This window comes from Coregonus clupeaformis, chromosome 29 (genome assembly GCF_020615455.1).
Source record: "Coregonus clupeaformis isolate EN_2021a chromosome 29, ASM2061545v1, whole genome shotgun sequence".
Taxonomy (NCBI): Eukaryota; Metazoa; Chordata; class Actinopteri; order Salmoniformes; family Salmonidae; genus Coregonus; species Coregonus clupeaformis.
In genome coordinates this window covers 26,126,025-26,143,262 of record NC_059220.1, presented here as the reverse complement: position 1 = coordinate 26,143,262, position 17,238 = coordinate 26,126,025, and the positions used below count along the sequence as shown (strand labels likewise).

Below are 17,238 nucleotides of genomic sequence, written 5' to 3'. Positions count from 1 at the left end.
GGGGCTAGGGTTTGGCCTCAGTGGCCCTCAGTGGTTCAATGTTCTGCTCTAATCCCCTCCACTAACCCCTCCTCCACTATCAACCTATCAACCCCCCTCATCACTCTCAAGCTGTCATCCACATACTGAACACACTGATTGACTAAGTCTCTCTCTCTCTCTCTCTCTCTCTCTCTAGGGTGCGTTTCTTGTTGGGTGGTCGTCATGGTGACTTCAAGTTCCTGCCTCCGTCAGGCTACGCTCCGTGTTACGAGGCCCTGCTCCCTAAGGAGAAGATGAAGGTGGAGCCAGTGAAGGAGTACAAGAGGGACATGGAGGGGGTCCGAGACCTGCTGGGGACCACACCTTTCATGTCCCAGGCCTCCTTCATACCCACCCCTGTGGAGACCAGCCAGGTAACAGGGTTATGGCTTTCAGCTCAGAACGTCTCACATGAACTGCAACACGGCTTATCTTAAACACAGTAACAGTGGTTATACTGCATGTTTAAAAGGAGGTTGTACAGTGGTACCTACAGTGTAAGTGTTTCCAAATATCCACAATGTATGATTGATGACATAGGCCTGCTGTACTGTCTACAAACAGATGCTGTTTATCTACGACACAGATTCTTTGTGTTCTCTGTCTCTCAGATCGTCATGCCGCCATACCTGGAGAAGGTCCGGGACAGACTGGCTGAGAATATCCACGAGCTGTGGGGCATGAACAAGATAGAACTGGGCTGGTCTTATGGGAAGGTAGGAGACCTCTTTAACACTGATGGAGAGAATAGATTCACAGAGCACTGGCAGTGGCAAACTCTTTTGGGCAGTCCATGTCATTGACATACATAGGAAAGACAAGATACATTACCGCTAAATGGGTCATCACTCAGCTGATCATTTCAACCAATATAAACATAAATCAACTTTTATCAGGGAAATAAATCTCAGCTTGCAAATGTTTGTTTGTGTTAAACAATTATCAATATAATTGACCTATGTGAAATGCATTAACCCTAACCTAATCTTATAGATTCTACCAACATTAAAGCACCAAAACAAGCCTGTACACCATTATGCTTTCTCTTTTATAATTTGCGGTTCAAACCCAACAGAGGGTAAGTGAAGATTACTCCCATTTTTCTCATTTTGTGCTCCTCATGCCATTCATTCTACAGACTCCATTTTAGTTTGTTTGTAGGCGAAATACTCATTTTCTGTGTCCTAAATCAGTCATGAATTACAATGCAATTGTTTTACTCAAGGGCACAGCAGGACATTTTGGACATTTTGTTGCAGCAATAAAACAGGAAATAGATCTCAGTGACATGTTTGGACCATTGATAATAAGATAAGATAATTAGGTGTGTGCTAACATTTGTCATATTCCACTCCCCCTGAGACAACCTCAGAGAGTGGGGTCAAAGCCAGGGATCAGCCATTATAACAGCGACCCTGGAGCAATTAGGGTTAAGTGCCTTGCTCAAGGGCACATCGACACATTTTTCACCTAGTCGGCTCAGAGATTTTTACCAATGACCTTTCGGTTATTGGCCCAACACTCCTAACCGCTAGGCTACATGCCGCCCAACATTGTAATTCAGTTCAAGGAACTTTAGTGGACACTTTACTGATTGGATAGACCTTATGAGGGGTCTTTTTCTCTCTCACTGATAGTTGAATTCCAGGTTATTAAACTGGATGCAAATTCATTAAGTCCTACTGATACTAAGACTGAATGACTGTTTCTTGGTTTCATGTTAGTACATGATTGCCAAAGTGACTTGTTGTGCCCCACTGCCCTTAAAGGTGCAGACAATCAATACCAGAAACAATATGCAACACAGCTCTTATGTCTATATTACAAAGTGATGGAAGTGTGTAGAGTAGACCCCCACACACTACCCTACTGAATGATTCTCTCATTCCTGCAGTCCCTCCTTCCACCCTATCCCCCTTTTAAACACCACTGTGATGGTGTGATTTGTCCACCCACAGGATAGCCAGCCAATCCATCAGTTCCAACATCTTAATAGAGCCTTTGATTTATGGTGAGCTCTATTACGCCAGGGTCAAACTCTCGTATTCATTTAAACATAATTCTGCACCCCTGACATAGCAGTTCGGCTTTTATATCTGGTTTTAACGAGACCTCGTTAGCTTAGGCCGGGTGACATTGTCCTGGCAGTGCATGGAACTAGCTACACCAGGGAGACAGTGTGCTGAAGCCAGGCTGAACAGAACACATATCTGGACTGCACTGTTATTGTATTCCACTCTCCAGAGAGCACAGCTTCACTGCTGATTTTAAAGAGGTCTGAGTTTTGGTGGCTGTGGTTGCTATGGGGTACAGAGGTAGGGTATTTATATTAGCTGCCTGACACACTTCATGATCGGAGGCTAGTATTGTTATAGAATAGTTGTAATAGTTTTATCAGCATGGACCATTGACGGTATAAACATAGTCTCAAACAAGCTGTGTGACTCCATTCATACCAAGGCTAGTAAGAATAACAGCATGGACGTCTTTGTCCTCTGACAAAGCCCTATTTGAATGGACTGTAATAGGCTGTCTGGACTGTAATAGGTTGTCTGGACTGTAATTGGCTGTCTGGACTGTAATAGGCTGTCTGGACTGTAATTGGCTGTCTGGACTGTAATAGGTTGTCTGGACTGTAATAGGCTGTCTGGACTGTAATTGGCTGTCTGGACTGTAATAGGTTGTCTGGACTGTAATAGGCTGTCTGGACTGTAATTGGCTGTCTGGACTGTAATAGGCTGTCTGGACTGTAATAGGCTGTCTGGACTGTAATAGGCTGTCTGGACTGTAATAGGTTGTCTGGACTGTAATAGGCTGTCTGGACTGTAATTGGCTGTCTGGACTGTAATAGGCTGTCTGGACTGTAATTGGCTGTCTGGACTGTAATAGGTTGTCTGGACTGTAATAGGCTGTCTGGACTGTAATAGGCTGTCTGGACTGTAATTGGCTGTCTGGACTGTAATAGGCTGTAGGAAACTCTGTTAGGTAAAATAATTCCTGCAGGAGAGTTCTTGTACTATTCACAAAAGAGCTGCCTGGGGTTAATTTAGCACACGAATAGCCATATATCTGTATAACAAAACCACTTCATGTTTTCTTGGTCAACATGGATCTATTCCTGCATGGGCTGGAGAGAGCAGCCAAAGGGATTGTCTGCGGTTAAACACAGCAGTCAAGAATGGAATTATATATCTCACTTGGTATTCAGGACTCACACCTCTCTATCTCCCAATAAAACATGCTCCTCCTCTACATTCACAACATGTCCACTAGACTAGACCGCATTATCACTCCAGGACACCAGTAGCCCTTTGGAAGTAGACAACATCCCCACACTCTTAGAAAAAAGGGTTCCAAAAGGGTTCTTCGGTTGTCCCCATAGGAGAACCCTTTTTGGTTCCAGGTAGAACCCGGGTTCTACATGGAACCCAAAAGGGCTCTACCTGGAACTAAAAGTGGTCTTACTCTTGTGGGGACAGCTGAAGAACCATTTTAGGTTCTAGATAGCACCTTTTTTTCTAAGAGTGTACTCCCCTGTGGATTCACAAAAACCTTGATTGTGATTTGAATTATACTCACCATGGTTTGTATAGTTGTGTTTTTTAATAAGGTATTAGCTTTTGGAATATTTATTTCCCCTTTCCTTAAGACATTTGTAATATGTCAAATATTTGTACATTAACAATTCTCATGTGTTTCCCAGATAAGGGAGGACAATAAGCGGCAGCACCCCTGCCTTGTGGATTTTTCCAAGCTGCCTGAAACGGAAAAGAATTATAACCTGCAGATGTCAACGGAGACCTTGAAGTATGTCCTGCATTATAAGTAACACTATATTAGTTTCACTAAGAAAGAGAGAGAAATAGAAAGACAAGGAGAGATCCCCACTGGACACACCACGTCATATTTGGTTGAGATGTTGATCAATGAGATTTCAACCTTTATTCAACCACACAAAAAGTACTGCCAGACGTTTGTTGAATTCCCAATGTGTTATCACTATGCTTTCAACCATCTAAACGCAATGGAAGAACAATGTCTGATTTTTGATTTAGTTGTCATCTAAATGTCACAGCGTCTTTCAAACATTTAAAAGCACAACAAAGTTTAAGTGTGAATACAATGTCAGATGTTTTTTATTTATACAACTTAATGTGTTTATCACTGTGCTTCATCTTAAAGCACAACCAAATGACCTGAATTGCAGTTGAGATTACATTAAAAGTACATTGTGCAAGTGATCAGATTCTGCACAGATCATTAAAGCAATTGTGAAGATCTCCACAGACCGGTGACCTTTGCATGCTACGTTGAACATGCACAATTAGTATGATTACATAAGAAGACATTTATAGTTACGGTAACCTCAAAATGTGGCCATGGATGTGTTACTCATTTTAAGGTTGAATAGTACTGTTACATTAGTTATTAATATAGCCTTAACTTTTCGCTATATACTGTATTACAAAAGTAATATTGAATTGTGTTTGGTTGACAATCCAACCAAATATCAACATTTAAAAGAGATGTATGTAATGCTTTGATACTTTCATCTGAGCCACTGTCACGGTTCAGACAGACGACAAGAGGACCACAATTGCGCCACACCAGAAAGTTTATTTAAACTTAAAGGGAAAGGGATGTAGGGAGTGAGTGAAGGCTCCAGGGGGTTATCCCGTCCGATGTGCTGGGTCTGTCTCCCAGTGGCAGCGATGCGTCCGATGACGCCCGGTGGTTGGTGGTCCAGAAGTCCTGGGGGAGGAAACACAGACACAACGGGGCGGAATGAAACCAGGCAGCAGTACAGTTCAAGGGAAATCCAAAATACGTAGTAGCAAGGCAGAAGGCTGGTCAGAGTTACCGGGATTGAAGAGTAGTCAGGAGTCGTAATGGCAGAAGCAGGTCTGGATCTCCTGAGGCAGAAGAGTATCCAAAAACAGGCAGGTCCGGGGTCACAAAACCAGGGTGAGCCAGAAGCGCGAGCAAACAGGTTCGGGGTGTGAGCTTTGCAGACGATCTGACAAAGGAGAGCTGAAAGACAGGGCTATAAATACTGGGAGAGGTTAGTGGGTAATGCAGCGCAGCTGGCAGAGTAATTAGAGCCGAGCAGAGCAGGGACAGGTGGAGCTAGTTAGGGCTGAGTAGAGAGAGAGGGGTGAGCAGAGTGGAAACAACTTAAGGTGGTAACCCAGTGGAGTGAGAGGGCTCATGACAGAACCCCCGGAGGGACGGCCCCAGAAGTCCCAAGAGCAACACCACGCCGGGCGGGAGGAGGGGAGCCGAGGAGGGCTAGAACTCCCTCCGAACGGTCCGAGCGAACGCCCTCATCCTCGGAGGAAGCCGGAGGGCCGTGGTCGAGATGGGACAGGTCCCGAGACAGGATCAGGCACAGGACAGGAAGCCGAGCGGGCAGGACGTGTTAGGGATCCCTCTGGGGCGGCCCCTCACGGATTGCAGGTTGATCAGGATGCCGTTGGTGGAAAGCGGTGATGAGAGTCCTATCCACAATCCGACTAGCTGGCACCCAGGTCCTTTCCTCAGGTCCATAGCCCTCCCAGTCAATGAGGTACTGAGACCCCTACCCCCTCCGTCTGGACCGAAGCAGGCGGCGGACGGTGTAAACCAGACCACCATCGACGAGCCGTGGAGGAGGAGGACAAGGCGCAGCAGGGACCAGCGGACTCCTGGGCACAGGCAGGGGCTGCAGCAATCCGGCTGGGGGCTGGCAGAACGACTTGTGTTGGTTGCAGATGGGGCAGGCTTGGACGAATTCCCGTACATCCTTCCTCAGAGAGGGCCACCAGAACCTCTGGGCGAGCAGGTTGTAAGTGCGGGTGGAGCCAGGGTGACAAGCTAGGCGGGAGTCATGTCCCCACTGAACGACCTGGGACCTCAGGTCTTCGGGGACAAAAAGGCGGTCAGCTGGGCAAGTGCTGGGACCTGGCTGGTTACGGAGAGCCTCCAGCACCTGTTCCTCAACAGCCCAGGTCAGAGCTGCAACGATGCAGGGACTTGGCAGAATCGACACAGGGTCCTTGGAGGGGTCAGGAGCGGAGTTAGTAGGTACTGGCCGAGGGGGTAGTGCGGCAAGCAGGCAGGTTCGGTGGCAGTCCTCTCCCCACTCCCTGATCACCCCGGTCACCCAGTCGAGCTGAGGGTTGTGCCGGCGGAGCCATGGGTAACCCAGGATGAGGGGTTGGCCTGGAGAGGGGGAGCAGGTGAAACTGGATAGTTTCTTGATGGTTTCCGGACAGACCCATCGAGACCGGGGCCGTGACATGAGTGACCGATCCGAGTAAGTGTCCGTCCAGTGCCCGGGCAGGAATAGGGAGGTGTCAAACGGAGGTTCTCAGTCCCAGTTGGCGTGCCAGCTTGATGTCCATTATGTTGGCTTCGCGCCAGAATCCACCAGAGCAGCCAGGGTGTGAGTTGAGTCAGGGAGGCGGAGGTGAACTTGCAGCAGGGGTTTGCGGTCGGAGGACTGGATGGTCATTGAACTCAACCGGACTCCCCCTATGCCCGGTGAGCGCGGCCCTTTAAAGGGCAGGTTACCACACGATGTCCATCACCTCCACAATAGAGGCAGAGGTTTGAGGGTGAAGCGTCGCTGGCGCTCTGCAGGAGTGAGAGAGGCTCGCCCAATCTCCATGGCTCAGACTGATCAAGCTGACCTGGGTGAGTGGCAGTAGATGACAGGAGCCCAGTCGGATCTCTCCGAATGCCGGTAGTAGGTGGACCTTGGCGCCCCTCCCACGACTGACGGGTCTGTATCCTACTGTCGATCCTGACAGTCAGTGCGATGGCTTCATCAAGAGTGGAAGGCAGTTCATGGGAGACCAACTCGTCCTTGATATAGTCAGCCAAACTATGGAAGAACGCGTCCACCAACGATGGTGTGTTCCAAGAACTTCGTCGCCAGGGTTCGGAAGTCGATGGAATGGTCTGCGACTGTACGTCTGCCTTGTCGAATACTGAACAGTTCACGAGACGCCTCTGCGGTTGGGGAATCCAGGTCAAACACCTTCAGCATCTCCTCAGCAAACAGGTCGAAGGTTGCACATGCGGGGGTTTGACGTTGAACTCTGCTGTTCCCCAGAGTCGAGCTCGGCCCGTCAGGTGAGTGATGGCATACCCAACTTTAGCCCCCCCGTGGCGAAGGTCCTTGGCTGCAAGGAGAACTGAAGTCGGCAGCTAGTCAGGAATGGCCGGACCTGGGTTGAATCGCCGTTGAACCGCCCGGGGTTTCCAATCTTGGGTTCGAGCAGCGGCTGCAATGACCGGGGCAGGTAACTCGGGGGCAGGGCTGGTGGGCAGACTGGCTGGGGTCAGGTTGGTGAGGAGTTGAATGATCATGGCGAGTTGTTGTTGCTGCTGCTGGGACTGCTGCTGGTGCTGCTGGAACTGCTGATGCTGTTGGTGGCCGACCTGAAGCAGAGAGGAGATGACGCCGCTCATGCGGCCTAGCTCTCTCCTCAGTGTGTTCCAGGCGTAGCATGGCGGTGGGTTGCTCAGGCTCTTCGGTTTCCATGTCGGGAAGTGTGCGCTGAGTCCATGATGGTCAGATCGTACTGTCACGGTTCAGACAGACGACAAGAGGACCACACATTGCGTCACACCAGAAAGTTTATTTAAACTTAAAGGGAAAAGGGATGTAGGAGTGAGTGAAGGCTCAGGGGTTATCCTCCCCGATGTGCTGAGAAAGTAGAGTCTGTGCCTCCGGGGCTGGGAAAAGGGCTTAATCCTATTCTTTAACTTTTATTTTTGGTTTAGTTGGAGACGTAAATCCAACATATAATTTGTTAACTTGTCGACAAGTTAATAGGCTATTTACTGTATTGCAAAAGTGATATTGAATTGTGTTTGGCTGTCAACTCAACCAAATATTAACATTTGAAGGAGATGTATCTTTTGTGCCACTGACTTAGTCTGGCTTCAATTCTAGTTTGTCTACAAATGTATAATTAATATGTTGGATTCACGTCTTCATCTCATCCAAAAATCGAAGTAACAAAATAGGACTAAATCAAATCAAAGTTAATTAAATTGCATTTAAAGTTTGATTTGATTTAATCCTATTCTTTAACTTTGATTTTTGGTTGAAATGGAGACGTGAATCCAACATATTCATTATTAACATGAAGATTACATTTGAAATCAACCAAAGCTTGAAACCCTAGGCCTTTATGTATTGTCTATTTTTAGTTTAACGCTGGGTTGAATTTAAAACAATAGCTGTTGATGACTTTGCAAATGCTACAGTTGAAGTGGGAAGTTTACATACACCTTAGCCAAATATATTTAAACTCAGTTTTTCACAATTCCTGACATTTAATCCTAGTAGAAATTCCCTGTCTTAGGTCAGTTAGGTTCACCACTTTATTTTAAGAATGTGAAATGTCAGAATAATAGTAGAGAGAATGATTTATTTCAGCTTTTATTTCTTTCATCACATTCCCAGTGGGTCAGAAGTTTACATACACTCAATTAGTATTTGGTAGCATTGCCTTTAAATTGTTTAACTTGGGTCAAACGTTTTGGGTAGCCTTCCACAAGCTTCCCACAATAAGTTGGGTGAATTTTGGCCCATTCCTCCTGACTGAGCTAGTGTAACTGAGTCAGGTTTGTAGGCCTCCTTGCTCGGACATGCTTTTTCAGTTCTTCCCACAAATGTAGGATTGAGGTCAGGGATTTGTGATGGCCACTCCAATACCTTGACTTTTTCCACAACTTTGGAAGTATGCTTGGGGTCATTGTCCATTTGGAAGACCCATTTGCGACCAAGCTTTAACTTCCTGACTGATGTCTTGAGATGTTGCTTCAAAATATCCACATAATTTTCCTTCCTCATGATGCCATCTATTTTGTGAAGTGCACCAGTCCCTCCTGCAGCAAAGCACCCCCACAGCATGATGCTGCCACCCCCGTGCTTCACGGTTGGGATGGTGTTCTTCGGCTTGCAAGCACACCCCTTTTTCCTCCAAACATAACGATGGTCATTATGTGCAAACAGTTCTATTTTAGTTTTTTCAGACCAGAGGACATTTCTCCACAAAGTACGTTCTTTGTCCCCATGTGCAGTTGCAAACCGTAGTCGGGCTTTTTTATGGCGGTTTTGGAGCAGTGGCTTCTTCCTTGCTGAGTGGCCTTTCAGGTTATGTCGATATAGGACTCGTTTTACTGTGGATATAGATAATTTTGTACCTGTTTCCTCCAGCATCTTCACAAGGTCCTTTGCTGTTGTTCTGGGATTGATTTGCACTTTTTGCACCAAAGTACGTTCATCTCTAGGAGACAGAACGCGTCTCCTTCCTGAGCGGTATAACGGCTGAGTGGTCCCCATGGTGTTTATACTTGCATACTATTGTTTGTACAGATGAACATGGTACCTTCACGCGTTTGGAAAATGCTCCCAAGGATGAACCAGACTTGTGGAGGTCTACAATTTTTTTTCTGATGTCTTTTGCTTTTCCCATGATGTCAAGCAAAGAGGCACTGAGTTTGAAGGTAGGCCTTGAAATACATCCACAGGTACACCTCCAATTGACTCAAATGATGTCAATTAGCCTACCAGAAGCTTCTAAAGCCATGACATCATTTTCTGGAATTTTCAAGCTGTTTAAAGGCACCGTCAACTTAGTGTATGTAAACCTCTGACCCACTGGAATTGTGATACAGTGAATAATAAGTGAAATAATCTGTCTGTAAACAATTGTTGGAAAAATTACTTCTGTCATGCACAAAGTAAATGTCCTAACCGACTTGCCAAAACTATAGTTTGTTAACAAGAAATGTGTGGAGTGGTTGAAAAACGAGTTTTAATGACTGCAACCTAAGTGTATGTAAACTTCCGACTTCAACTGTATATAAGCCTAAATAGTATCATTGATGATATATGACTTTAGAGTATAGTTACATTTAATTTGCTCTGTTAAAACCTACCCTGGGAATGACTTTGATAGCAACAGTGAATCTATTTAGTTATTAAGAGATCTCTCAATAGTCATTCTCACGATAGCACCTTGGTAGTAGTCAGTGACAAATATCAAAGCTAAACAGGGCTGGATTAAAACCCTGGATGGGAGACCAAAGGGTTATCTGTAGATATATCAACTCTCCAGTAGGAGGTGCTGCCCAGCCTATAGTCTTTTTCTGATAGTGGATATAACGTTGAAGAATCTGACGTTTTTTCAAAGGTACAAATTCAACATATTTTATACATGGTTTGTCTATGTTGAAAATTGTATACCATGATGACATACACTAATCCTGTGGTTGAAATTTCACCCTGATGACTTTTTTCAAATCCAATGTATTTTCCACATAGATTACATGTCACAATACGTTGGCAAATGACATTGAAACAATGTTGATTCAACCAGTTTGTGCCCAGTGGCATATGACTGACAAAAGGTGTGGGTGAACCAGGGGTCAGTTAGGTAGTAGACTGAAGGCGCTCTCTTGCTGGACTCTCAGCACCCCCAGTGTTCCTGATATCACCCACCTGTCACTGTAGGACATCTGCTATTGATCCACTGACAGCCCACACCCAGACACTGAGAAAAACAAAATAACGTTTCAAGAGACAGAGAAGTGTGTGTGTGTGTGATTAGAGAGAGAGAGATAAAGTCTGGTTTGAGTAACGTTCATCCCAAGTGACGCTGACACAACAGAGACAGACAGCCTGGGCCCCTAAAGAGCAGCCCTGCTATTCTGCCATCACACCACATCTCTCATTTGTCCTCTTACAATGACAAAGCAATGAGATTTTACTGATACAAGTGTGAATAACTATTTCTTAACAAGTCCTTAAGGTGATTATATGGTTTCATAATGGACCAGGACATGCACAATTAAACAATTCAATGCTCTCTGTGTATGCTCATGCTGGTTCAGTTGCCACTCTGCTTGATGTAGAAGTAGTGCAGAAACCCACCAAACCTAATATCATAACATTATGCCTGCTGATTGTAGTATTTAGTTAGAGTGTGCAGGCAATGTGAGTCACCCTCTCAGAGAGCTCATCCCGTGTAGACAGGTCTTATCGCCAGGATGGAGATTGTTAATCTGTGTCTCTTCATAGGACCCTGCTGGCATTAGGCTGCCATGTTGTCCAGGTCAATGCCAACGCTGAAGAGGACCTGAAGAAGATCAAACTCCCAAAGAAGTAAGAGTCTACTAGACGTTTGAATACACAGATCAGCAAGAACCCAATACATGATTTACCAACTTTTAGAGATTCCTATGTTCTGCATAGGCGAGCACAAAGTATGAAAAATCATGACATGTACTGTTTTGTCTAGTAGTTTACCATTCTAATGTCTTGTCTTGTTTTAAGCTACATGATGTCGAATGGTTACAAGCCCACGCCACTGGAGCTGTCTGACGTGAAACTGACCCCAGGCCAGGAACTTCTGGTGGAAAAACTGGCGGAAAACGCCCACAACGTGTGGGCCAAGGACAGGATCAAACAAGGATGGACCTATGGCATTCAGCAGGTAAAGCACACAGTCATCTGCGTGAAGTCTTTGTGAAAGCACTGCAGGTTTTGACCACAGCTCACATACAGTAAACACACTAAAGGCTTTATAACATTGAACTAAATAATGACCCTTTCTCAATGTAAGAGCAGCAAGCCCAAAAGCAATACTACTAAATGTGACACTACCCCCACCACCTCCTGCAGAGTGACGAATGACACCTAAAGGATACACAGAATATAAGTATAGCGCCATAGTAATATTGTCAAACGCCCAATTAACTACTCAATGACCCTTATAGATTGGCAGCCCAGTCATAACAAACACTGGCTTAGAGCTGGTCCAGCAGGATGATGACTGGTGTGCGTGTGTGTCTGTGTGTGTGATTCTGACTGTGCCCATCTGTGCTCAATGCAGGATGTGAAGAGCAAGCGGAACCCTCGCCTGGTGCCATATGCTTTATTAGACGAGCGCACTAAGAAGTCCAACCGGGACAGCCTCCGTGAGGCCATCCGCATTCTGATTGGATACGGATACAATATCGAACCTCCAGATCAGGAGGGCGGTAAGTTATCACTACCACACAAAGCCATGCTGATATACATAGAACATTACAAGTCTTCCTGTGTTGATACTGTGGCCATCTTCCCACCCACCAGGCCATGTGGTGGACAGACTGAGCATCGACAAGATCCGTTTCTTCCGTGTGGAGAGGACGTACGCGGTGATGACGGGGAAGTGGTACTTTGAGTTTGACTTGGTGACGGGGGGAGACATGCGTGTTGGCTGGGCCAGACCTGGATGTAGGCCTGATGTAGAGCTGGGCACTGACGAGCTGGCCTTTGTCTTCGACGGATACAAGGTGAGCCCTCAACTCTCTATTCTACATGCTTATAATGTTATGTCCTTTATTTGTAAAGGGGAAAAGACACTTACGTTTATGATAGTTGGGCTCCCGAGTGGCGCAGCTGTCTAAGGCACTACATCTCAGTGCTTGAGGCGTCACTACAGACCTCCTGGTTCGATTCCAGGCTGTATCACAACCGGCCGTGATTGGGAGTCCAATAGGGCGGCGCACAATTGGCCCAGCGTCGTCCGGGTTTGGCCGGTGTAGGCCGTTATTGAAAATAAGAATTTGTTCTTAACTGACTTGCCTCGTTAAATAAAGATAAAATAACATTTAAAAAAAATTGTTGATGATGGCATAGCTAGCCTGGAGAGTATGATTTGTGTATATCATAATAAATCACATTTTGATTAAGAATTGAGTCAGATTGTAGAGACTGATTGTGTGTGTATATATTCAGGGTCATCGTCTGAACATGGGCAGCCGTTTCTTTGGGCGGTGTTGGCACGCGGGGGACGTGGTGGGCTGTATGATCAACATGGAGGACAAGTCTATGATCTTCACCCTCAACGGAGAGATCCTCATCACCAACAAGGGCTCTGAGCTCTGCTTCGCTGACTTCGAGACGGAGGACGGTGAGTGTGTGAGGCAGCCAGCATTGTGTGTGAGACTGAGGATGAAGAGTGTGTGTCAAGGACCTCTCTAAGCTCTGCCCCCTCTCTGATGTCTCTGTGCCGTCAAAGCACTGACAGACATGCTGCAAAATAAGTGAAAATAAGAGCCTCACCATTATGAATTGACCTTCATATAATGTCACACTTGTAAATGGCTTTTAGTAAAAGCTGGATTGATATCCCCTCCCCCTGCTGTGTGTGTGTTCTTAGAATGAGAAGGGGAATGATGACAGGTGTTCTTGCTCTCCCTCACTCTCTCTCTCTCCTTCATTCTCTCTATCTCTCTCTCTCTCATTCTCTCTCTATCATGCTCTCTTACCTCATTCTCTCTCTCTCTCTCACTCGCTCATTCTCTCTCCCTGTCTCTCTCTCCCTCTCTGAAATTCTCTCTCTCTATCATTGATTCTCTCCCTCCCCTCCGCTATCTCTCTATCACGTTCTACCTCATTCTCTCTCTCACACACTCTCTCTCTCTCTCTTTCTCTCTGTTCCCCAGGTTTTATCCCAGTGTGTAGTCTGGGCCTGTCCCAGGTGGGTCGTATGAACCTGGGGAAGGACGCCAGTACCTTTAAGTACTACACCATGTGTGGTCTCCAGGAGGGCTTTGAACCCTTCGCCGTCAACATGAACCGTGAGGTCACCATGTGGTTCAGCAAACGCCTCCCCACCTTTGTCAATGTGCCAAAGAACCACAACCACATAATGGTAAGACCGACAATTGGAAAGTCAAAAGGTCAATGACAAAATCAAAATGGTAATATACATGATATGTAGAGGTTCACAGAAGGTTTACCTTAAATAACCAATAAGGTATCTCACTTCTAAGATGGAGAATGGCTAAATCAGTTGTCCAAATACATCTCTATCCCAGGTGACTAGAATAGATGGCACCATCGACAGCCCTCCCTGTCTGAAGGTGAGCCACAGGACGTTTGGGACCCAGAACAGTAATGGTGACATGGTGTACTGTCGTCTGAGCATGCCCGTGGAGTTCCACTCCTTCTTCAAGACCAGCCCTGTCATCGACATGAACGGAGTGCACGAAGAGCACGAGTCCCTCAAACTGAAACACAGGTCAGACCTCGTAACATGCATTCACTGTTGTACAACACAAACATCTGTATATGACACTGACAGTATTAAACTTTGTTTCTGTAAAAGCACTTTATCTTCTAACATTAAAAAATGTCCTTCAATGCTGATGTTTTCCTTGTAGACATCCATTGAAGTCTATGAGACACAGTCATGATGGAATAAGAGGAACAGATTACAGCAACATCAGCACGGTATGAAATGGATCATAAACAGCTGATGATAGTTCTTGGTTTAATGACACTTCAGGTGCCATGTAGTCAAGCTAACTTGCCACCATGTTTTCTTGCAGTACTACTACTCTGTCAGGGTTTTCGCTGGTCAGGATCCATCCTGTGTGTGGGTGGGCTGGGTCACCCCTGACTACCATTACTATAGCAACCACTTCAACCTCAGTAAGAACCGGACGGTGACGGTTACCCTGGGAGACCAGCGTGGGCGGGTCCATGAGAGGTAATCATGCTGTTAAGGAAACCCTCATCCTCATGTCGGTATGAATAGTGATAAGCAACTAATCCGATACTATGTTATTTTTCCTCTTCCTCTCCCCTCTTCCTCACCCTTCCCCAGTGTGAGGAGGAGTAACTGCTACATGGTGTGGGGTGGGGACGTCACCAGCTCAGGCCACTCGTCCAGTCGCAGTAATGTGGACCTGGAGATAGGCTGTCTCATTGACCTGGCCACTGGCCTGGTGAACTTCACTGTCAATGGGAAGGAGCTGGCCACCTCCTACCAGGTACTGCATAGCCAACTACACAATGTCTCTCTTTAAGATGTCCACTGCACAGTCTACAATATCCTATCACACGTTATCTCTTCAGCCTACTTCCTTCCTGCTGCTATCAGCCCTACAGTCTCTGTCCTATCATTCAGTCTGCCTCTTATCAGACCTACACCATCTATTCTCTAAAAACTGATTTTCCTGTCCTGATCTCTTCATTACTCAGTGTGATAGTCACTCAGTCCCCCCTGCCTCGGGCTCAGCAGCAGGGTAGGGGCTGTCTGTCCTGTCTGCTCGCTCTCAGCTCAGTGTCTGGCTGTCTGTCCTGCCTGCCAGCTCTCAGCTCAGTGTCTGGCTGTCTGTCCTGCCTGCCAGCTCTCAGCTCAGTGTCTGGCTGTCTGTCCTGCCTGCCAGCTCTGAGATCAGTGTCTGGCTGTCTGTGTATGTACTCTCAAACCAGACAACAAAACCTCCTCTTTAAAGGGCATGATCTTCTTAATTTCTCCTCTCGCAGAAACTCGGCAAGCTTTTAAACTGTTCTGAGCCATCCTGCCAGCCTCTTCCCTAGTCTCTCTCTGAGATGCACGCACGCATGCACACACACACACACACACACACACACACACACACACACACACACACACACACACACACACACACACACACACACACACACACACACACACACATACACACACACACACACACACACCGAGTCAGATAGCTCTGGAACATCATGCACTCTCAATGCTACTCTTTATAATCCCCCTCTATACTGTATCTGCAGTATGGCCTCAATATGCCTTTTCTGTCTGCAAACGTCTTATGTTAATGCTGTGCTCTTTCTTGACCAGGTGGAACCCAACACAAAGCTGTTTCCTGCTGTGTTTGTGCGACCAACCAGCCCCAACCTCTTCCAGTTTGAGCTGTCCAAGATAAAGGTAGAGTAACTCGATTTCAATCCCTACTATCCACGTATGGCCCTGACCTGAAGTCCGTTTTAATTCTATCCACCGTTTCCACTGGTATATCATCCATTGTGTAAACTACAATGTGCTCTGTGTGACCTCTGACCTCCACAGAATGCCATGCCCCTTTCAGCTGCCATCTTTAAGAGTGAGCATAAGAACCCAGTGCCCCAGTGCCCTCCGAGGCTGGATGTCCAGACCATCAACTCAGTGCTGTGGAGCCGTATGCCAAACACCTTCCTGAAGGTGGAGACAGCCAGGGTCAGTGAGAGACACGGCTGGGTGGTGCAGTGTCTGGAGCCCCTGCAGATGCTGGCTGTACACATACCTGAGGAGAACAGGTAGACATTTACATATGCTTACACATACTATGCACACACATACACACATGCACCACACACCCTGGTTGAGGACATAAGTGCTCCTGTATACGTCCTCTATCTGTTTAAACAGTATACTGATCTCCCCACCAGGTGTGTTGACATCATGGAGCTGTCTGAGCAGGAGGACCTGAGGAAGTTCCACTACCACACCCTGAAGCTCTACTGTGCCCTGTGTGCCCTGGGAAACACCCGCGTGGCACACGCCCTCTGCAGCCACCTGGACCAATCCCAGCTGCTCTACACCATCGACAACCAGTACCTGTCGGGCATGCTGCGCGAGGGCTTCTACAACATCCTGATCAGCATTCACCTGGAGACGGCCAAGGAGGCCCGCCTCATGATGAACAACGAGTTTATTATCCCCATCACCGCCGAGACGCGCAGCATCTGCTTGTTCTCCGATGCCTCCAAGCACCACTCTCCTCCCGGGGTGGGCCTCAGCACCTCGCTGAAGCCCCGGCTCAACTTCTACCCCCCCTGCTTCATCAGCACCAAGAGGGAGCAGCACCTGTACAGCCCCCAGATCCCCCTGGATGCCCTGAAGGAGAAGGCCATCACCATGCTGACTGAGGCAGTGCAGGGCGGTGGGCAACACATCAGGGACCCTGTAGGGGGCAGCGTGGAGTACCAGTTTGTGCCCATCCTGAGGCTGATTGGCACACTGCTCACCATGGGCGTGCTGGGCAGTCAGGACGTTCATAAAATCCTGCTCCTCATCGACCCCAACGTGTTTGTGGAGCACAGCGAGGAGGCCGTCACCGTGGTGATGGAGGCCACAGAGAAGGAGGGGCTGACGGCCACCGAGAAGAAGGCGGTGGAGGCCGGGGAGGAGGAGGCGGCCAAAGAGGCCAAGCTGCCAATGAAAGGTCTGCTGGAGAAGAGGCTGCCTGAGCCAGTCAAACGACAGGTAACATGGCCACTGAGACTGAGACACTGCTTCAGCTAGGCTTTCAATCACATGCTCTGCAAAAATCCACTGACATTTACAGTCCACTTTAAAATCACTCAACCATGTAATGTCTCTGTATCAATGCTTTCTATTCTAATAAGTTTCC

The 17,238-nt window shown here is 47.0% G+C and overlaps 1 protein-coding gene across 1 annotated transcript in view; it reads left to right on the top strand.

Annotated features, from left to right (window-relative positions):
* Window positions 1–17,238, top strand: part of LOC121544942 (ryanodine receptor 3) — a 217,922-nt gene that overhangs the window by 140,869 nt on the left and 59,815 nt on the right. The window contains exons 20-35 of the mRNA XM_045209137.1: window positions 179–395; window positions 633–737; window positions 3,725–3,828; window positions 11,102–11,185; window positions 11,357–11,516; window positions 11,916–12,063; window positions 12,158–12,360; window positions 12,806–12,980; window positions 13,516–13,724; window positions 13,891–14,093; window positions 14,236–14,305; window positions 14,404–14,564; window positions 14,682–14,847; window positions 15,687–15,773; window positions 15,915–16,141; window positions 16,274–17,090. Of these exons, the coding sequence (XP_045065072.1) occupies window positions 179–395; window positions 633–737; window positions 3,725–3,828; window positions 11,102–11,185; window positions 11,357–11,516; window positions 11,916–12,063; window positions 12,158–12,360; window positions 12,806–12,980; window positions 13,516–13,724; window positions 13,891–14,093; window positions 14,236–14,305; window positions 14,404–14,564; window positions 14,682–14,847; window positions 15,687–15,773; window positions 15,915–16,141; window positions 16,274–17,090 (3,136 nt within the window). The remainder of the gene's footprint in view (window positions 1–178; window positions 396–632; window positions 738–3,724; window positions 3,829–11,101; window positions 11,186–11,356; window positions 11,517–11,915; window positions 12,064–12,157; window positions 12,361–12,805; window positions 12,981–13,515; window positions 13,725–13,890; window positions 14,094–14,235; window positions 14,306–14,403; window positions 14,565–14,681; window positions 14,848–15,686; window positions 15,774–15,914; window positions 16,142–16,273; window positions 17,091–17,238) is intronic.